Source organism: Lepus europaeus, chromosome 6 (assembly GCF_033115175.1).
Source record: "Lepus europaeus isolate LE1 chromosome 6, mLepTim1.pri, whole genome shotgun sequence".
In the NCBI taxonomy this organism is placed as follows: Eukaryota; Metazoa; Chordata; class Mammalia; order Lagomorpha; family Leporidae; genus Lepus; species Lepus europaeus.
The window spans coordinates 54,631,123-54,653,545 of record NC_084832.1 but is presented as its reverse complement, the minus strand read 5'-3'; the positions used below and the strand labels follow the sequence as shown (position 1 = coordinate 54,653,545).

Here is a 22,423-nt window from a genome sequence, read left to right as displayed (position 1 = left end):
CTATCAATTTTCTGTAGTATAATGTTATCTTCTTTTTTTTTTTCTAAGATTTATTTTACTTGAAAGAGTTATACAGAGGGAAAGAGAGGCAGAGAGAGAAAGAGAGAGAGAGAAAGGTCTTCCATCCTCTGGTTCTCTCCCCAAGTGGCCACAATAGCTGGAGCTGGGCTGACCCAAAGTCAGGAGCCAGGAGCTTCTTCCAGGTCTCCCATGCAGGTGCAGGGGCTCAAGAGCTTGGTCCTTCTTCTACTGCTTTCCTAGGCTATAGCAGAGAGCTGGATAGGAAGTGGAGCAACTGGGACTTGAACCAGCGCCCATATGGGATGCCAGCACTGCAGGCTGCGGCTTTACCTGCTATGCCACAGCATCGGCCCCAATGTTATCTTTTTAAAAAAAATGTCATTTAATCCTTGCAGCAGTCTTTTTTTTTTTTTTTTTTTTAGATTTGTTTTTATTTGAAAGGTAGAGTTATAGAGAGGTAGAGACAGAGAGAGAGAGAGAAGTCTTCCATCCACTGGTTCGCTCAGAAGCCAAGACCAGGAGCTTCATCCAGGTGCAGGAGCCCACCACTTGGGCCTTCTTCCACTGGTTTCCCAGGCTATTACAGGTAACTGAATCAGAAGTGAAGCAGCTAGAACTTGAACTGGCTCCCCTATGGGGTGCTGGCACTGTAGGCTGGAGCTTTAACCCAATGTACCACAGCACCAGCCCCAGTATAATGTTATCTTGAGTGGCCTATATTAGAACCTTTCACCTTTGATAGACTTGGAGGTGGGGTTACCAGGACACCCAGAGTAATCACTCTCCAAAATAACAGATTAGTGTCTGGATTCCAGTTCTAATTTACTAGCACTTTTTTTTTTTAAGGATCCAAATTTGATATTTTAAGCATGATTTTTCTTGTTTGTTTTCTCCCTTTCTATTTGAATGGAGCAGGGGAGAGAAAGATCTCTCATCTGCTGGTTCACCCTCCAGATGCCTACAACAGCTAGGGCTGGGTAAGGCCAAAGCCAGGATCTTAGGACCCAACTACTTGAGGCATCGTTGGCTGAACCTTAGCAAGAAGTTGTTTTTTATGATTTATTTGTTTATTTGAGAGGCAAAATTACAGAGAGAGGTCTTCCGTCCACTGGTTCACTCCCCAAATGGATGCAACGGCTGGAGCTGAGCCAATCCGAAGCCAGGAGCTTCTTCTGGGTCTCCTAAGTGGGTACAGGGGTCCATGGACTTTGGGCCATCTCCTGCTGCTTTCCCAGGCCATTAGCAGGGATGCTGGATGAGAAGTCGAACAGCTGGGACTCTAACTGGTGTCTATATGGGATGTCAGGGCTGCAGGTGGAGGCTTAACCTACTACACCACAGCACTGGCCCTACCACTAGTCTTACGGAGTATCTACTTGAGGATAATTTGCCTTATTGGATGTTTGTTGATTTCCTTGTGAATTTTCTTGACATACAGTGCTTGATTTGTTTGTTTATATTTCTGTTAAGGGATGATTCAATGATATGGTACTGTATTAGATTTTGTATATTCTTTGAGCAAATGCATGGAACTATTTTTAAGTTTTTGGAGTACAAGTAACTTAGATTGGGTATCTTTCATGAAGTGAAAATGCATTTGTAACCATGAAGGAAACTGAGGAAATTGACAGGGAACAATTCCCACATGCATAAAATTGGTAGCCCAAATAGTTCCATTGTTATTTAAGATTTAATGAATTATTTAAATAGTTCAGTTTAGAGAAAGTTTCCTAATTCATTTTTACAAAGTGAACACAAAACTGATACTAAAATTTGGCAAAATGTGCATGTATACCTATGGGCCATATCAAGATGAGTATTTTGTTGTAGTATAATAAGAGGGAATATTTATCTCTTCCCTGTGCCAGGACCTCTGTATGATATGTGTTTTCTTTTTCATATTCACAATAATTTTGTTGATAACTGTTAATACAATAACTCATTATCTCCACTTTACAAATAAGGAAAACCCTTATAGTGAGGAATCTCAGAGAGAGGTTATATGAAAGAGTCGTTGTTGCCTGGAAAGGAATGAGTATAAAGTGACAACACCTGCATGGACTTGGATCTGACTCAAGGGACACCAAATTCTTTACATTTATTCTAGGATGTAAGAGATAAAAGCAGCCACACATGAAAAAGAGAATCTGGAAAAATATTAAGTAAATTATTTGTATAGTAATTTATACCTAGAATAAATAGGATTATCATTTTCTCATAAATACATTTATTAAATTTTTAAAAACTAGTACTTTTAAATACTGTACTTTTAATTGATTTTTTAAGGTAGACTAATATATTAGGTAGTGTGTACTACAAACTAGGTAAAGTTTTCTGTCTGGTCATTAAAACTGCTTTTTATTTTCTTTTAAAGTTAAGAATAAAGAGCTTGAGCTAATCAACAGAAATATTCTCATGTGCAGATAATGAAGCTGTGTTAGTGGCAAATTTCTCCAAGTATGCAGAGAATTTGGCTGTGAAAAATGCTTCACAGAAAACTTTGTGCTGGACCTTGGAGATCTGTTGCACAATCCAACTTATTTTATATAAAACTTCTGTTAAGAAAAGAGGCGCGGATGGGTGCCTCCTCACACAGAGCACCAAAAATGTTAGGAAAAGAGGTTCAGAACAGAGAGGAGGCAGCGTATGAATCTGGAGCCAGACCAGATTTATTCAGAGAATAATTGTTAGAGGTGGCTCACCAACTGCCAGTGTGCACATTGATGGAGCACGTGGCAGAAGGCCCTGACCCTAGGGGCCCGGCCTTTTTATATTTTAGGAGGGCTAGGGATGGGGGTAGGGGTAAGAGGCAGCAGGCAGAGGGGGATTCCTAGAACTGGTCTTTCAGGTGGACCTGTGGGGCCTTGGGAACCTGGGAAAGAATGCAGGGGTGTAAAGGCAATAGGGTGTGAGACCCAATTGAGATTCAAGGGCAAGGAATAAATTCCAGTGTTTATCTGTCTTTTGGGCAACGTTTGAGAATGGCTAAGGCTTATGTCTTTGTTCCATCAGCTTCAATTCCTGAAATCATTTAAAATGTGCTTTTGAAATTGGTAACAGTGGTAGCCATTGGGGGTGGGCACTGTACGGAAAAGGAGCAGTAATGCTTTACATTCTTTTTTTTTTTTTTTAAGATTTATTTATTCAAAAGTCAGAGTTACACAGAGAGAGGAGAGGCAGAGAAAGGTCTTCCATCCCCTGGTTCACTCTCCAATTGGCTGCAATGGCCTGAGCTGCACCCATCCAAAGCCAGGAGCCAGGGCCTTCTTCCAGGTCTCCCACATGGGTGCAGGAGCCCCAGGACTTGGGCCATCTTTTACTGCTTTCCTAGGCCATAGCAGAGAGCTTGATCCAGAGTGGAGTAGCTGGGACTCGAACCAGCACCCATATGGGATGCTGGCACTGCAGGCGGTGGCTTTACCTGCTATGCCACAGCACTGACCCCTACACTCTTGTAATACAAATATATTCCAATACTAATTTATTTCCAAAAATAATTTATAAAAATGTACTTTGGGAACTTGTTTTAAAGAATTTCAATTTTCATTTTGTTCACCAGTCACCCTGATTGTGTGTGTGTGTGTATGTGTGTTTTGTATCCATCTAGATGCACCGTGTCTAGAGATTTACTATAATTTTATCATGGTTTACATGAAATAATGAAGCAATACTATTCTAGTATTTATTTGGACTCCCCTCCCCCAACTTCTTCCATCTCTGTGGCAGAACAATGGTTAGAACTGAAACTAAAGAAAAGTAAGGTGAAGTCATTTTGAAGTTTTTTTTTTTTTTTTCTATCAGGTGGGCCTCTGCCTTTTAAACTTTTTATTGAAGTACAGCATAAATACAAAAATATGCACAGGCTTTAAGTGTACACTTTGATAAACTTTTAGAGTGAGTACACTTATAGATCACCTTTTGTTTTTATTTGAAGGAAGGGTTGTTGCTAAGTATAGATGATTAGATTTGTTCACCAATCTAATTGGGAGAGGGGGAGGGGGAAGGAAAGGGGGAGGGAGAGGGGGAGGGGTCTTCCATCTGCTGGTTCACTCCCCAATTGGCTGCCAATCCGAAGCCAGGGGCCAGGAGCTTCCTCTGAGTCACCTATGCCAGCACAGGGGCCCAAGGAGTTGGGCCATCTTCTACTGCTTTCCCAGATCATCGCAGAGAGCTGGATCGGAAGTGTAGCAGCTGGGACCCATATGGGATACCAGCACTGCAGGTGGTAGCTTTACCCACTACACCACAGCGCCACCCCCAATAAATAAATACTTTTAAAAACCCCCCAAAAAAACTAAAATCATGTCTTTTCAATGTAAGTTTATACTGTCAACTTTTAAGAGTATATCTAGCTAAATCAAATAATGAAAGACTTTTAACAATATCTTGATTACTTACTCTATGCCATCTAGTTTAACAGGTGACTCATTTACATGTTATTTAATTCTTAGAAAAACTCTAGGGGGTGGGCTCTGTGGCACAGCGGCTTAAAGCCCTGGCCTGAGGCACTGGCATCCCATATGGGTGCTGGTTCCAGTCCTGGCTGCTCCTCTTCTGATCCAGCTCTCTGCTATGACCTGGGATAGCAGTAGAAGATGCCCCAAGTCTTTGGGCCCCTGCACCTGCATGTGAGACCCTGAAGAAGCTCCTAATTCTTGCCTTCAGATTGGCGCAGCTCTGGTCATTGTGGCCATCTGGGGAGTGAACCAGCAGATGGAAGACCTCTCTCTGTGTCTCTACCCCTCTCTATCTGTAACTCTACCTCTCAAATAAATAAAATAAAATTAATTAAAAATGAAAAACTTTAGAAGATACTACTGTTTTAGATAGATGCAAAAACTGAAATCTAGAAAGGCTGGATATTTGCCTGAATCTAAATCATGAGACATGGTGGGACCAGGTCTTAAAATAAGAACTTGAAAATGGCTAACCCTGTTTTGATGGTGTGTGTGTAGCGCAGTGCCCTCATGGTAAAATGTCAGATGAGGCCATGATAGAGTGAAGTGCTGGATTTTTGGTTTTGTGCTTTTGTTTTTTTAAATCAAAGGCAAGGAAATAATTCAGGAATGTCAGAAGTCCTCAAAGCAGTGTCTTGTTAGGATGAGGCTTTGGGGCTGCAATCTGATTTGAAGGCAGTGCACAGGAACTTGTCTCAAAGATGTGTTTTCATAGTACACTAAGTTTAGACTTTGTAGGTTTATTGGAGAGATTTGGTGTTGGGGGAGCTATTGAAGACTCTAGGAAGAGAAAGGCACCAGAATACTGTTTGTATTGCCTTGTCTTTGCACAAGGGTGTGGTATGAACTACTTTGAAATTGTGTTTTACACCTGTTCTTAAAAAAGACCATTGCACTGAGAATTTTAAAAATATAAGTTCTTAACCTCCTTTGTTTGTTTCAAGAAAACTGTTAATAGTTTAAAATGAAGTAAGATGTTTCATAGAAGAGTTTAGCAGGATGTTTCACAATCATTTAACAGATTGAGTTCTGCTGTTAGAGAAGCTTGGCACAGAAGTTATGTGAAAGCTACTATGCTTTTTTGTATCCAGAGACCTATTGAATTAGCTTTTCCTTATTAGAGTTGTAATAATGATCCGTAGTATCATAAATATCCTAGGACTTTTGGTTTGTGGTATATTGAGGGAACAAGCAAACCTTTTTCAGAGAGTAACATTGTTTAGGTCACTTTCCTTCTCTTTTTGTCTAGATGGTATTGCCACATATGTGATCAGCAACAAAAAACTGGAAGCTATATGGCCAACAGTGTTGCAATTTGGGGAACTGTCTCTCCTTCTATTATTGCTGTTAAAAAGTTTCTTTCAATACTTGTCCTAAATTCCCCTAGTAAAGGAAAATTAGTATATGCATTTTTCACGCTGGAGCTATTAAGAAGTTTGATAAAGTTACTGAACAAATGAAAGTTACTTTATCTTGACAAGTTTAATTTGTTACTGGAAATTCAGAGTTTGAAAACTGGTTTAATTGCGAGGAGTCCTTTCCTATTTAATAACCATGATTGTGTTTTACTTTCCCAAAAAGAAAAGGAAAAATAATCTGCAAATGCTGAACAGGAAAGTTTTCATATAACTGTCTGGTCACTAATATCCCAGATAATGGCATGAATAATTAAAGTTGACTAAGTTAAGGAATACAGTTTTGAATGTTGTAATTTTTTTTAGAACAGTAATTCTGAACCCTGGATGCACTAGGTAATGATCCCCGGAGGCACTCTGCAGGCCAGAAAGAACTGGTTGTCTACACAAAAAGCTTGCAGATTGGTGAATCCCTGGAAAAGATAATATTGAAAATCATGCCTCCATTTTCTTTCCTATTCTGTTTTTTAAAACAGAGCAAAGTAAATATACCAACAAAACGAAGCTCAGATTGAAGGCTGATTTTTTTTTTTTTTTTTTTTTTTATTGCACGCAGAGTTAGACAGTGAGAGAGAGAGATAGAGAGAAAGGTCTTCCTTCCGTTGGTTCACCCCCCAAATGGCCGCTATGGCTGGCGCTGCACCCAAAGCCAGGAGCCGGGTACTTCCTCCTGGCTCCCATGCGAGTACAGGGCCCAAGTACTTGGGCCATCCTCCACTGCCTTCCTGGGCCACAGCAGAGAGCTGGACTGGAAGAGGAGCAACCGGGACAGAATCTGGCACCCGAACTGGGACTAGAACTTGGGGTGCTGGTGCTGCAGGCGGAGGATTAGCCTAATGAGCCACGGCACCGGCCTGAAGGCTGACTATAATGATGTATAGGTAAAGAGCACTGGAGTCAGTTCAAGCTAGGGTTCTACCAATTGCTATACAGATGTATTATGCTAAATTAATTGTTCCTCAGTTCTAGGACTCTTTGTGGCCACCAGGATCTGTGGATGCTCAAGTTCCTGATATTAAATGTTGCAGTATTTACATGTAACATATGCATATCCTTTAAATCACCTCCAGATTCCTTACTATAACTAATACAGTGTAAACAGGTCTTATACTATATTGTTAAGAGGAAAAAATCTGTGCACATTTAGTACAGACAAGTTTTTCTGAATATTTTTGATTTGCAGTTGAATTGTTGGATATGGAGAGCCCACTATAGAAGGATACTTTTAAAACTGTGTAGGGAAATGACCTAAAAGGTAATGCATGTTTTCCATGAACATTTGAAGTGACCTCATGCTTCCCTTCCCCTTGCCTCCATTTTCTCATGTAGAAAGTAGATAGTCCAGTATATTTTCCTCATAGGATTTTGTGATATTATAGTGGTAATACTTGTAAAACAATGGGCAAAAATGCTTGGCATATTAATTATGTTTGCTAATAATAGTAGACAGGACAGCAGCTACATGGCCATTGGGCATCCTGCTCTCCCATTTAGTGTATAAAATGAATAATCTCATGTTGTAATGTTATGAGTGTGAGCATGAGAATACATGAAGTTAAAATACATCTCAATTAAACGAAACCTGGTAGTGCCCTTAGGATCAGCTGGTGCTCTTCCTTCATTTATAGGTGAGGAGATTAACATAACAGCATCAGGGTTGAAGAAGACCCTAGGCCTCAGGTTCACAGATTTCTTTTGTACTGAATCACAGAACCATGTGTTCCTTTCATTCTTAAACTTCTGCTTCAAAGGAAACTTGTGTGTGTTTAACATTTTAATAGCTTAAATATTAATTTCTTCAAATTGAAGTTAAAAGGATCCTTTATAGCAAATTGGAATATGTTTTATTATATACAGACTTTCTGTATTTGGGAACAAAGAGACTGGTAAGAATGTTTGCCTTTGGGGAGGGAACTGGAGTAGAAGTGGAGTTGGTTGTAGTGATATTTGGCAAGGTATATAATACCTATAAATACCTGTAAATGCCAGAGAATGGAGTAATCAACTATTCCAGCCCAATTATAGGTAAGTAGAACAGGACAAGGAAAAAAGTAGGAATCAATATTTGTAGTTATTTGAAACTTGAACTATATAGATTCAGATGAAATTTTGGAGGATCCCTTGTAATATCCGCATTCCTTTTTAACTTTTATTTAATAAATATAAATTTCCAAAGTACAACTTTTGTATTATAGCGGCTTTTTCCCCTATAACCTTCCTCCCACCTGCAACCATCCCATCTCCCACTCCCTCTCCCATCCCATTCTTCATCAAGATTCGTTTTCAATTATCTTTATATACAGAAGATCAATTTAGTATATACTAAGTAAAGATTTCAACAGTTTACACCCACACAGAAACACAAAGTATAAAGTACTGTTTGAGTACTAGTTATGCCGTTAATTCACATAGTACAGCACATTAAGGACAGAGATCCTACATGGGGAGTAAGTGCACAGTGACTCCCGTTGCTGATCTAACAGTTGACACTCTTATTTATGACGTCAGTAATCACCCGAGGATCTTGTCATGAGCTGCCAAGGCTATGGAAGTCTTTTGAGTTCACCAACTCCAATCTTATTTAGACAAGGCTGTAGTCAAAGTGGAAGTTCTTTCCCCCTTCAGAGAAAGGTACCTTCTTCTCTGATGGCCCGTTCTTTCCACTGGGATCTCACTCAGTATCCACATTCTGACTACTGTCTGCCCAAGTCGCAGGAGCCAAATGGATTGGGGTAGGTAGGCATATTTTTGTTTTGTTTCATTTGTGTGGAGGCTTTTGTGAATCATATCTGACCACCTCTGTCTCTGACTTAGTAGGTGACCTTGTTAAGTTTCCTAACCCAGTTCTTCATCTGTTAATGGATGGAATGATTTCTACTCTTACCTTGTAGATAGGGTTATTGCAGCATAAAATGAAATCATGTGAAAATGTTTCCAATTTTGTGCTTAGCCGTGTTAGAAGACAGAAGCTTAACTTCAGGAAAATAAAAAGTTTTAACAAGCACAGCTTCACACTAGGTTGGATTACTTGTGCATTAATCATCTCTCTTAAAGGGAGGAAGGAAGGTCAAAAGATCTCACTTTGACTGGATATGTTATATTCCATCGTCTTGATTTTCTGTGTGTGCATGTGTGTTTTATAATATAATTTTTGAACTTCCTAGTTTTTGTTTTAAAACTTACTTTATAATTCAAAGAGCCAGCTACTTCTGGTTAACTTCCTGTTTTCTGAAACAGGAAGAAGCATTTTGAAATAAAACGATCCAAATGTATTTCGGGTTATTATTCATAAATTTCAAAGCATGACATCTTGAAGAAAAGGATAGATCTGTGTAGCACCTGATACATATTTAATTTAGCTAATTCTTATGGTGGAAGTAATATCTATAATCTCAACGTGCAGTTCTGCAAACACGAATTTTAGAAGATTGAGACTGCTGAGTTATAATGAAACCATACATAATTTCAATATAGGGTTAACTTAGGAAAATAGCAAAGTATCTGACATTACCTATGAGCAAGAACTTTTTTTTTAATATTTAAGAAGATGATACTTTATGGGTGAAATGTTTAAGTAAGAACCAAAATGTCTGCATAGTCTTGAGGTATCTTCCCTATAATATAATTATTAGTTCAAAGGGAAAAATTGTAACTTTACAGGTGAAGAAATCTGATGGACACTACCTTAACTAAGTGATCAAAGTTAATAACCCCAGCTATAGGACATACAGATTTTTTTAAAGATTTTATTTGTTTACTTGAAAGTCAGAGTTTCAGAGAGGCAGGCAGAGACATAGAGAGAGAAAAAAAGAGGTCTTCCATCCGTTGGTTCACTCCCCAGATGGCTGCAATAGCTGGAGCTGCACTGATTCAAAGCCAGGAGCCTCTTCTGGGTGCAGGGACCCAAGGACTTGGGCCATCTTCTACTGCTTTCCTAGGCCACAGCAGAGAGCTGGATCAGCCAGGACTCGAACTGGTGCCCATATGGGATGCCAGCATGGCAGGTGGCAGCTTTCCCTGCTACGCCACAGCACCGGCCCTGACAAATACATTTTTTTAAAGCTATGACATACTGTATTTGTATATACTTTATTGGTATTCATGCCAAAAATGAAAATAATTGAATGAATGAGGAAATACCATACAAACCCAGGTTGGGAACATTCTACAAAATAAATGATCTGTACTCTTCAAGACTGTCAAGATTGTGAAAGACAAAAGCTGAAGAACTGTTCCAGGTTAAAGGACTTGCTATTAAGAAACAGGCAGGATATTTATTAAATTAAACCTGTGATGCTACATTGGCTCCTGAACCAAAAAAATTTTTGCTCATTTTTTTATAAAGGATATCAGCAACAAATTGATTATATTATAGTGTTGCACTTCAAAAAGTTCATAGATAATAGAAGTAAAAGATACTTTATTTGGGTGTCAAAAATTTATGAAACATGCATATGAGGAGCCTTCAAATATTTTGTTTATGGAAAATACATATTATGAACAAAGTGTGCATGGACTTCAAGTTGTTGTTGCACTAAAGTAAACTAACCTTTTAATACCTTTTTTTCTTAAATTAATTAATTTATTTGAAAGGCAGATTTGCAGAGAGGCAGAGAAGGATATCTTCCATCTGCTGGTTCACTCCCCAAATGGCCACAACAGCCGGAGCTGGGCCGATCTGAAGCCAGGAGCCAGGAGCTTCCTCTTGGTCCCTTACATTGGTGCAGGGGCCCAAGGACTTGGGCCATCTTCTACTGCTTTCCCAGGTCGTAGTAGAGAACTGGTCAGAAGTGGAGCAGCCGGGTCTTGAACTAGCACCCATATGGGATGCTGGCACTACAGACGGCAGCTTTAACCTGACACACTATGCCACAGGGCCAGCCCCTTAATTCCTTTTTCTCAACAAACTTTTTGAAGTACCCTTATACTCATGTTACTTCCTGGCTTTGATAATTGTGCTGTATTTAGATAAGATATTCTTATATGAGTATTTAGGAAATAAATTACTGGAATGTTCAAGGTTAAAGGAGCGAAATGTCTACCACTTTCAAATAAAATAATAAATATAAGGGTGCTTCATAAAGTTCATGGGAAAATGGAATTAAAATATATTTGGTACAAAAAGTTTTGAAATTCATGTTTTTTTTTCCATAATATGCATTGCCTATGAACTTTTTGAAATATTCTTGGAGTTGTGATTAAATGCTGGAATTTGAGGAATATAGAGGAAGGTTGTATGGGAATTCTTTGTGCTGTGTTTGCAACTTTTCTAAATCTGGAATTGTTTCAAAATTGGAAGTTAAAGAGGTAGGAGCTTAATGAGGTTTGTCCCTAAATGATTTCTGAGTGGATTGCTAGAAACTATCTGGGTCAATTCCTCATCTGTAAAACAAGGTGGATGTACTAGATTAAACTTTAAGGCTTCCTTAGTTCCAAAATTCCATGATTTTATAACTAGACATTAACAGTAATAATGTGTGCCCTTAATAGCTACAATTGAAGAGGACAATAATAGAAAATGAAAGTTAATTTTCCTGTTTGAGTCAAAAGCTGTTGTTAAAATCAGGCCTCTATGTCAAGTGATGGTATATTTATTAAGCTCACAGGTACTATTTTTTGGTTCATGGCAAACTTTTTTTTTTTTTTGACAGGCAGAGTTAGAGAAAGAGACAGAGAGAAAGATCTTCTTTTTCTGTTGGTTCACCACCCAAATGGCCGCTACAGCCTGTGTGCTGGGCCGATCCGAAGCCAGGAGCCAGGTGCTTCCTCCTGGTCTCCGATGCAGGTGCAGGGCCTAAGCACTTGGGCCATCCTCCACTGCCTTCCCGGGCCACAGCAGAGGGCTGGATTGGAAGAGGAGCAACCGGGACAGAATCCGGCACCCAAACCGGGAATAGAACCCGGGGTGCCGGTGCCGCAGATGGAGGATTAGCCAAGTGAGCCGTGGCACCGGCCCATGCCAAACTTTTGAGATTTTACTTAATTGTATTTTATATTTGCATATCACTTCTTGGTTTATGCTTATGCATCGATATATTATAAGGCTTTTAAATTTAATGTCATTTAAAAACCATAGGACATTTATAGGTTTCCCAATGAAACTTGAGTAGTAAGACCCAAGAATAATGGAAATTTAGATGACCTTAATAGAAAGATACTCTCTGCAGCCAAAAAAATGTCCAAGATCAAGTGGCTTATGAAGTAAAAGCTAAATTGATGACCAGCATGAAATGTTTTTGGATTATATTATTAACAAAAATGAAACTTTTAAGCATTTGTTTTCTCTCACCTCTCTCTCTCTCCCCTTTCCAGCTTGGTGATCCAGCGATTTTTCCTGCAGTAATTGTGGAACATGTTCCTGGGGCGGATATTCTCAATAGTTACGCTGGTCTGGCCTGTGTGGAAGAGCCCAATGACATGATTACTGAGAGCTCCCTGGACGTTGCTGAGGAAGAAATCATTGATGACGATGACGACGATATCACCCTTACAGGTGCGTGTGTCTTCAGCAGACCTTGCTACGGCACTGTTTGGGACACTGTATCAGTCCTGAGGTTTTGGGGGTGTAAAATGTCCCTAACTTTTTTTGAGAAATTTCATTACCTATAGAAGCTAGATTCTTGCTGAGAGGAGACAACATTTTCTGAGTCATTTGCTGCGTTTCATTCTGCTGTCTTACTTCCCCTTTGTTCTTTCCTAAGTATGTTGAGATGAGCATGACTGAAATAGGAGATGTGTGAGAGGAACCAAAACTACTCAGTTCATCAAAGCTTTGTTTATATACCTGGCTCTGTATTCCTGAGAACAAAATAAGATTGGTGTAGGGGAAGAGATGAGAATGCTTTTTGCTTACCACTGCCACAGATCAAAATAGTAGACCATGACCCAAATGTACGGTAAGAGTCCTGAGATTTATAGATTTCTCTTTTGCTCATTTACAACACGCAAGATTTTTTGTTAAAGATTTTATTTATTTATTTGAGAGGTAGAGCCACAGAGAGGGAGAGACAGAAAGATCTTCCATCCACTGGCTTACTCCCCAGATGGCCGCAATGGCCAGAGCCAAACCTAAGCTGATCCAAAGCCAGGAGCCAGGAGCTTCCTCTGGATCTCCCCTGCAGGTGCAGAGGCCCTAGCACTGGGCCATGCTCTACTACTTTCTCAGGCCATAGCAGAGGGCTGACAAGGAAGAGAAGCAGCCAGGACATGAACCAGTGACCATATGGGATGCTGGAGCCCTAGGCAGAGGTTTAGCCCACTACACTGCAGTGCCGACCCTCAAGCAAGATATTTTGAACTTCAAGAGTAGACTATGTAAATTTGAGGTAGTGGTACTTACATTTTTGTCATTTTTAGAGATCGGAATATTGTACTTTTATATATTTACATGTAAATTTTTCTTGGCCAGTGATGTTGGATATATTGAGAAAAATATTTGAAAGTAAATATTTGTATTTTTATTCTTGAAAGAAGCTTACTAGAAATAGCATAATGGGTGGATCACTAGATCAAGGTGGCAAGTATTGTGGCTCCTAGTGTCAGCTTTACCTTAGCACTGACCACAGTGTGTGATATATAATATGCATTTAGTAAAGTTTCTTGTGTCAGCTTAAGCTACCAAATAATAAAAGTTTTGAAGTTAGAGTAACTGGAACATAGTGGTATTAGTCAAAGAATGTCAGTTGGACTATTCAAAATGAATATTAAGACTAGATGCATGGTCTGATCTGTCTAAGAAGTTAAGAAATACTGTTTTTTGCAACAAACTGGACACAACTGGAGACCATTATGCTTAGTGAAATAAGCCAGAGACCAGAAAATACATATCATATGTTTTCTCTGTGTTGTGGCTAATATATAGAGTACAAAAAGAAAAAAAAACAACTGATGTATAAGAGTGAAATTGACATATCATGATTTGATTATTGTATATAACCCTTGGCTATATTCCTATGGAACAGTGATCTTTTTACTTTTTATTGTTGAACACTACATTTAGTAGAATATTAAGCCTGTGATTATAAAATAAATTGAAAGTTTGTTACCATAAAAATTTTTTAAATGGAAGGAGGAGGGAAAGAAATAGCCTTATGTTCTTAGATATTGTATCTTTGAAATACATGAAATGTATTCTCCTTATATTAAGGAAATTTTTAAGGTAATAATGACATTTTAAATGAGAAGACAAAGGAAGAATGACTGGATATTTATTTTGTAGGGGAGAGAAAAGAAAGATTTTTATACCTTGGTGATGTTTCATAATGGCAACTTATACCACCAATATATGAAAAAAATATGATGACAAAACCATTAAAAATAATACTTCAGGGATGGGCATTTTGTCTGTTGGTTAAGATGCTGCTTGGCAGGGGTTGGCGCTGTGGCATAGATGGTTAAGCCATGGCCTGCAGCGCCAGCATCCCATATGGGTTCTGGTTCAAGCCCCAGGTACTCCACTTCCGATCCAGTTCCCTGCTAGTGCACCTGGGAAAGTTGCAGAAGATGGCCCAAAACCCTGGGCCCCTTTACCCAGGTGGGAGACCTGGAAGAAGCTCCTGGATTCGGCCTGACCCAACCCTGGCTGTTTGGGGAGTAAACCAGCAGATAGAAGATATCTCTTCCCACCCTTTGCCCCCTTATTTCTCTGTACCTCTGCCTTTCAAATAAGTAAATAAATCTTAAAAAAAAAAAAAAAAAAAAAAAAAGATCAGAGTGTCTAGGTTCAAGTCTTGGCTCTGCTCCCAATCCCAGCTTCCTACTAATATGCATGATAGGAAGCAGCAGGTGATAACTCAAATTTTTGGGTCCCTGCCACCCATGCGGAAGACTTGGACTGAATTCCTGGCTTGAGCCTGTCTCAGGCCTACCTATAGGAGGCATTTTGGCAACTAAACTTAGTGGATAGGAGCTCAGTGTCTGACTGTCTCTGTCTCTGCCTCAAAATAAATAAATAAAATATCTAAAAGTAACAAAGAGGATCTGGCATTGTGGCAGCAGGTTAAGCTGCTGACTGTGATGCCAGCATCTCAGATGAGCTCTGGTTTGAGTCCTGACTGCTCCACTATAATTTTATGAAAACAAAACAAAGCAAAAAACACAAGTAAGTGATCCACTGTGTCCAAGGACAGGTTAGTAGCATCTTCCCAGCTTCCTGCTTTCTGTGTCACTAACGGCACACAGAACACTATCAGTTCATCCCTTCTATCCTGTTTCATATGGTATACTTTGTTCTAACATAATCTTACCATTCCAGATGAAAAATAGGAGGTTTGGGGCTGGTGTTGTGGTGCAGATTAAGTCGCCGCCTGCAATGCCGGCTTCCTATATAAGCTCCAGTTCAATTCCCTCTTGCTCCACTCTACGGAACACTATACAGCAGTAAAAAACAATGAAATCCAGGCATTTACAACAAAATGGAGGAAGCTGGAAAACATCATGCTGAGTGAAATAAGCCAGTCCAAAAGGGACAAATATCATATGTTCTCCCTGATCGATGGCAACTAAACGAGCATCTAAAATGATACCCATTGAAGTGAAATGGACACTATGAGAGACAATGACATGGTCAGCCCTTGTCTTGACTGTTGAGGAACAACTTACTATTTTATTCCTTTTAGTATTTTTGTTGTTGTGGTTGTTGCTAAGTGAAATGGACACTGTGAGAGACAATGACAGGACCAGCCCTTGTCTAGACTGTTGAGGAACAACTTACTATTTTATTCCTTTTAGTATTTTTGTTGTTGTTGTTGTTGCTCTGTTTGTTCTACATAAGACCACTGGTTGAACTCTGTAACCAATGCACAATCATTCTTAGGCATTTAAAATTAACAGAAAAGTGATCTATGTTAAACATAGGAGTGGGAATAAGAGAGGGAGGAGATATATAGGTTGGCACATGCTCACTTGGACTTACCTCCAATGGTGGAACTAGAAATGTGCCAGGGGATTTCAAATCAATCTTACCAAGGAGGCAGGTACCAATGCCAGCACACTTGGTAAAGTGATAAGTATAAATACACAACCGATCAAAAAGATAGGGTATGTGTCGAAGAGATTTCACAAATAATACCAGTGTAAGCAAATAATGAAGGATAGAATTAAAAGGGAGAGAATGATCCTGCGGGGGAAGCAGGACACACAGCAGACTCATAGAATAGCAAATGCCCAAAACAGCACTCCTGGCTCAGAATCAACCCTTGGGACATTCGGATCTGGCTAAAAGGTCCATGAGAGTCTCACAGGCATGGAAAGCCATGACACAGTGGCAAAAAACAATCTAAATGAAAGATTCTGGTGAACAAGACCCCAGCAGAAGGAACAGGCCATCAAGGAGAGAGGCGCCTTTCTTTGAAGGGAGGAAAGGAACCTCCACTGTGACACGGCCTTGACTAAACAAGTTCAGAGTCGGTGAACTCAAGGGACTTCCATAGCCTAGATGGCTCATAGCAAGAGTCTCAGGTGATTGCTGACGTCATAAATAAGAGTGCCAATTGTTAAATCAACAACGGGAGTCACTGGGTACATGCTCCCCATGTAGGATCTCTGTCCTTAATGTGTTTTACTATGAAACGTAAAAACACTACTAGTCGAACAATACCCTATACCTTGTGCGGTGGTGTGAATGCAGCCTGTTGAAATCCTTGCTTAGTATATACTAAGTTGATCTTCAGTATATGAAGGTAATTGAAAATGAAACTTGATAAAGGGTGGGATGGGAGAGGGAGAGGGGAGGGCCATGGAAGGGAGGGAGGGAGGTTGGGGGGAAGCCACAACAATTCAAAAGTTGCACTTTGTAAATTCACATTTATGAAATAAAAAATAAAAAAATTAAAAAAAAAAGTATATACTGAATCGATCTTCTGTATATAAAGATAATGGGACTGGGAAAGCAATGAAAGATGGCCCAAGTGCTTGGGCCCTTGCTACCCATGTGGGAGACCTGGATGGAGTTTCAGGCTCCTAACTTGGGCCTGGCCCTGGCCCAGCCCCAGCCATTGTGGCCATTTGTGGAGTAAACCAGCAGATAGAAGATTTCTCTCTCTCTCTTTCTCTCTTTAACTCTTCTTTTCAAATAAATAAATAAATATTGAAAAAAGGAACAAAGGGGTTTCCAAGCATAAACATAAGAAAAGTATAAAAGGAAATATAGATTGGTAACAAATACTGGAAATTTGTTTAGTCCAAAAAAGCAATACAAGGATACTTAAGTTTTTTTGGTATAAAATGTGTTTGAAGTCTATGCATAGTTTGTTTCATAATATTCATTGCCCATGAATATTCTGAAGATCCCTGTGTAATTGAAATTAAAAAGGCAATTAACAAATGGGTTATGCTATTTACAACCTATGTGGTTGATAAATAATTAATGTCCTTAATATATAGAGAGCTGTTACAAATTAGTAACAACCTGAAGTGGGCAAAGAATTTGAATAGTTTTGTCAAATAAGTGAAAAAATACAAATGGCCAGTATGTATGAGTTACTTTCCTTAATAAACAAATGTGATGTGAATAAAAATCAATTTATTTTCTTGCCCATCATTTAGAAAAGATGACGAGATAATAAAAATGATAACTGTGACAATGAATTAGAGTTAAATGGATAAAAATTATACTGAATTTTTGTGATTCCAACCAAAAAAAGATCTATGCTTGGTTATGTTTCCTGGTGATGCTCACAGGTACTCAAAGACATATAAAAATAGAGAGTAGAAGCAGGATGAAGAATTATGATTTCTATTTATGTATTTGGGAAAACTGGGAGCTCATGATAAAGACTAGCTATAGCTGGAGGAAGATACAAAAGGTTGACCTGGGGCAGGGTGGAGGGGTGTGGCCTTATGGGATAGCTGGCAAAGCCACCTGCAATATGGGCATCCCACTGGGTGCAGGTTCATGTTCCGGCTGCTCCATTATGTAACTAGCTCCCTGCTAATGGCTTAGAAAAAGCAGTGGAAGATAGCCCAACTTCTTGGGCCCCTGTACCCCCATGGGAGACCTGGGTGAAGCTCCTGGCTCAGCCCTGGCTGTTGCTTTATATGGAGAGTGAACTAGTGAGTGGGAGATCTGGCTCTCCCTGTTTCTCCCTCTCTGTAACTCTGACTTTCAAAATAAATAAATAAATCTTTAAAAAAAAATCGACTTGGGATTGAATAAAATTTTAGTTATCTATAGTAGTAAATGTAATAATGATAATCAAAATAATGACTCAGTTATTGAGTGCTCACTATATATTAAATTCAGATAGTTTTTAAATTAAAAAGTTTTAATTTTGAATTGTTCTTAAATTTATATAAAGTTATAAAAGTAGTAGAAAAGAGTTCCCTTCCATTCTTCATCCTGCTTCCACTAATATCTTCTGCACATTTATCAAGAATAGGAAGCTAGCACTGATTAGATTATTATGTGCTAAGCCTAGATCTTAATTCTGTTTCACCAGTTTCACACTGATATTCTTTTTCTGTTCCAGGATCCTATTCAGAATCACATATCCTTTAGTTATTTGTTTTTAGCCTCTTCCAGTCTCTAACAGTTCCTTTGGCTTTCCTCAAGTCTCACAATAAAAAAGGAAAGCTCCAGTTACAGAAGTTAAATGATTTGCCCAAAGTCTTAGAGTTCTCATTGATAACATTGGGTGATAACACCCAATATTTGTGTTGTTTTCTATTTTTAACAAAGTGGGTTTTTCAGGAATTCAAAAAGTTCATGAAAAGATGAGATGAAAAGTTCTATTTTGGTGCAGAAAATTTTGAAACTCATAATTTTTTTTTAGCAGTCTTTCTTTTTTTTTTTTTTAGATTTATTTGTCTTTATTTGAAAGTCAGAGTTACACAGAGAGAGGAGAGGCAGAGAGAGAGAAAGAGAGAGAGAGAGGTCTTCCATCCAATGGTTCACTCCCCAGTTGGTCACAATGGCCGGAGCTGCGCCAATCTGAAGCCAGGAGCCAGGAGCTTCTTCTGGGTCTCCCACGTGGGTGCAAGGGCCCAAGGACTTGGGCCATCTTCTACTGCTATCCCAGGCCATAGTAGAGAGCTGGATCGGGAATGGAGCAGCCGGGTCTCGAACCGGCGCCCATATGGGATGCTGGCACTTCAGGCCAGGGCGTTAACCTGCTGTGCCACAGCGCCAGCCCCCAAAACCCATAATTTTTTATAATATACATCTTCCATGAACGTTTTGAAGACCTCTCATGTACTCACATTTTTGTTCAGTGTAAACCAGTGAAACTTTTTTTTTTTTGGTGAATCTAGACTTGCTTCTCCCTTGTCAGTAAAGAAATCAGATTAATAAGATTAGGAATTTGTATTTGTTGCTCTCTGTGGTCTTTGTGTTTTGTGTAACAGTGTGACTACCACTATATGGGTATCTGTTTTGAAGATAGCAGGGTTTTTGCAGTGAATTCTGATGTAACTGGAAGTCTTAGGGATATGCTGCACTCCTGATAGGTTGAGAACCAATATCTCTGCTGAAGGGGCATTTATCCCTGTGTTTAGTCATCAGGGGAATACTGGTCCTCAGAAAGAAAATTGAGACTAAGAAAGCAGATATATTGGATCTTTGGGAGAAGGAATTGTGTCTTCTTTTCAGTGCTTCACTGTCTTGGTTTTAGACTTGAAGACAGCAAATGACGAAGTACAGATAAGCTCCTTCCTAGAAAACAGACCTGGTGTGGAATGAGTCATATCTTGGAAACCAGATTTCCTATTGTCATGTCCCCCCTCCCCCCTTCTTATCTCCCAACTCAAGCCTTTACTGAACACAGCCATCCTTGTATGAGCAGTTGTCATGAGACAGGAAAGACCCTTACAGACGTCCTTGTCCTGGGAGGGGTGGTGGTGATGGTAGTGGTGAACTGTGCCATCGAGAAACTCCTGGGGAAGTAAGAGATAGGTAAGAACAGTTTCATCCTTAGGAATGTTAGATGATACTTCAGATGATTTATGAGGATGCTTCATGAAGTTTGTGGAAAATGTGTGTTATAAAAAAAAAAAGCAATGTATGGATCTCAAAATATTTTGCATGAAGATGTGTTAATTCCGTTTTCCATAAGCTTTTTAAAGTGACTTTGTATTCATTTACTAGGGCTGCCATAGCAAAATACCACGTTCTGGGTTTTGTATCCAAACAAGAGAAATTTATTTTCTCACACTTTTGGAAGCTAGAAGTCTGAGATCAAGGTGTTGGTGACGGGTTTAGTTTCTCCTGAGGCCTATTTCCTGGGCTTGTAGATGACCCTTCTCTCTGTGTACCTGTCTGTACCCTAATTTCTGCCTAGAGGAATACCAGTTATGCTGGATTAGGGCTACCCTAATGACTTTGTGTTAACTTGATTGTTTCTTTAAAGACCCTGCCTCCAAATAGAATCATATTCTGAGGTATTGAGGACTTGGCATTTTTTTAAAGATTTATTTATTTGAAAGAGTGACAGAGGGAAAAAGAGACAGACAGATGGACTGACAAAGAAATATAGAACTCTTTCATCTACTGGTTTACTCCTCAAATGGCTACAACATCTGGGGTTTTACCAGGCCAAAGCTAGGATCCAGAACGCCATCCAGGTCTGCCATGGGGTGGCAGAAACTTAGGTGCTTGAACCATCGTCTGCTGCTTCCCAGGCACATTTGGAAGGAGCTAAATTGAAGTGGAGTAGCCAAGACTCGAACTAGCATTCCATGGGGTGACAGCCCACTTTGCAACAACACCCACCCCGAAGGTTAACTTATTTTAATGATAGGCACAAAATGTTGCAGTTTATTCCATCTTTTTGATTGCAGGTATATTATAGTTCAGCCCTGGTTATCAAGACAAATAAAGCAAATACCCTTTTTTTCTGCCTTTTTTTGGGTTGAAAGCTGGCAATGGCAAATCTGCAATTTAGGTTCCTTCTCATGACCACTCCAAGTATCCCATTTGCTTTCTTCCTTCTTTCCTTCTCCCTCGTTAATTCCTTCCTCCCTCCCTCCCTTCCTCCCTCCCTCCCTTCCTTCCTTCCTTCCTTCCCTCCCTCCCTCCCTCCCTCCCTTCCCTCCCTTCCCTCCCCTCCCTTCTTCCCTTCCTCCCTTCCTCCCTTCCTTCCATCTTCCCTCTCCCCTCCCCTCTCCTCCCCTCCTCTAACCTCCCCTCCTCTCTCTTCTCCCCTCCCTTCTCTCCCTCCCCTCCCCTCCTCTCTTCTTCTCTCCTTGTCAGAGGTATAGAGAGACAGAGGCAGAGAAAGACAGATCTTCCATCTACTGGTTCACTTCATAGATGGCTACAACAGCCAGGACTGGGCCAATTGAAGCCAGGAGCTTCATCCAGGCCTTCCACATGGGTGGCAGGGGTCCAAACACTTGGACAGTCTTTTGTTGCTTTCCCCAGGCCATTAGCCTGGATTGGAAGTGAAGCAATCGGGACATCCCCTAGGGAACCAGCGTCCATAGGGGATCCCAGTGTTCTAGGCTGTGGCTTTACCCATTATACCACAACTCCAGCCTCAAGTATCTCCAGTATGCTAATTTCTGAGATACACTGAAATGGTGATCACTGCAACATTCTTAAAGATTTCACCTCTTAACCTGACACCTTTTGCTAAGGCAGGGTACTGTCTATTAAAAGCTAACCCATCAGTACAGGTTAGGAGTAGAGCCATTGGTGGTAGAGTAGAGGTTATGATTACAAAGGAATGAGGCCCAAGTGCGCTAGACAGGGTCTAGAACAAAGGACAGAGTCATTATTAGAGGAGCTAAGAAAGGTGCTGTCTAAGCTACAATTAAGTTTTCTGATTGAGAGGCAAATAGAACCTGATAGAAGGGGCCTGATAATAATCTGGTGGGCTTTAGGCCTTGTAAGTTAAGAGGCCCAGACCTATCTATCTCTTCACATGGGGTACATCCTAAGGGAGGTATGAACCTCCTAGGGGAAGGCACTCTGTTGACTTTCATTACTTGGCTGGCCTGGGAGGAGAGCTGGCCAGGTAAAGGCAGGGGGCATCTCTAACAAGAAATTGACAGTTCTGCCTGCAATGTTGCTGACCCTACTTGGCCATCCCCTCAGCTGCAGTGGTCACTTTGGAAGCTGGGCTGAGTGAAGGGCTTTTCAGCTTAGAGCCAGTAAGATCTGTGGTTCTGACCTGGGCATCCTTCGACTCCAGGGCAGGTCCATTTCCAGTGATCCAACTCTTGGCAGAGCTGCCAGGGCTCTTCACAAGCTGACTTCTGCTGAAGCCCAGGCTTACCACCTTGAAAGCCACTGCAGTGGACTGGCCTGTTGGGTCTCCTTGAGGGCAGATCACTGTACAGATCAGCCATTAATAGGCCTGCCACCCATTGCTTCTGATGCCGAGCTTTCTTTTCCTCCTGGTTTGTGTTAAAGCAGACCAGAGGATGCAAGTCAAGGGAGTGCCCAAGTCATGGTCCTCTTCCCCACTTAATGCTGTATAATTGTTCAAAATTTCTCTACAGACAAACCCCTCTACCTACAAAAGATGAGTGACTTTTCTCCCAGTCTTAGCTGGAATCAGCTTTCTGGTCTGTTGGGTGTTCCCCAATAAACCC

The 22,423-nt window shown here is 40.2% G+C and overlaps 1 protein-coding gene across 7 annotated transcripts in view; it reads left to right on the top strand.

Annotated features, from left to right (window-relative positions):
- ELF1 (E74 like ETS transcription factor 1) overlaps window positions 1-22,423 on the top strand; it is a 116,311-nt gene that overhangs the window by 69,540 nt on the left and 24,348 nt on the right. For all 7 annotated transcript variants that reach the window (XM_062194107.1, XM_062194106.1, XM_062194102.1 and 4 more), the window contains one exon: window positions 12,206-12,386. In XM_062194107.1, the coding sequence (XP_062050091.1) occupies window positions 12,206-12,386 (181 nt within the window). The remainder of the gene's footprint in view (window positions 1-12,205; window positions 12,387-22,423) is intronic.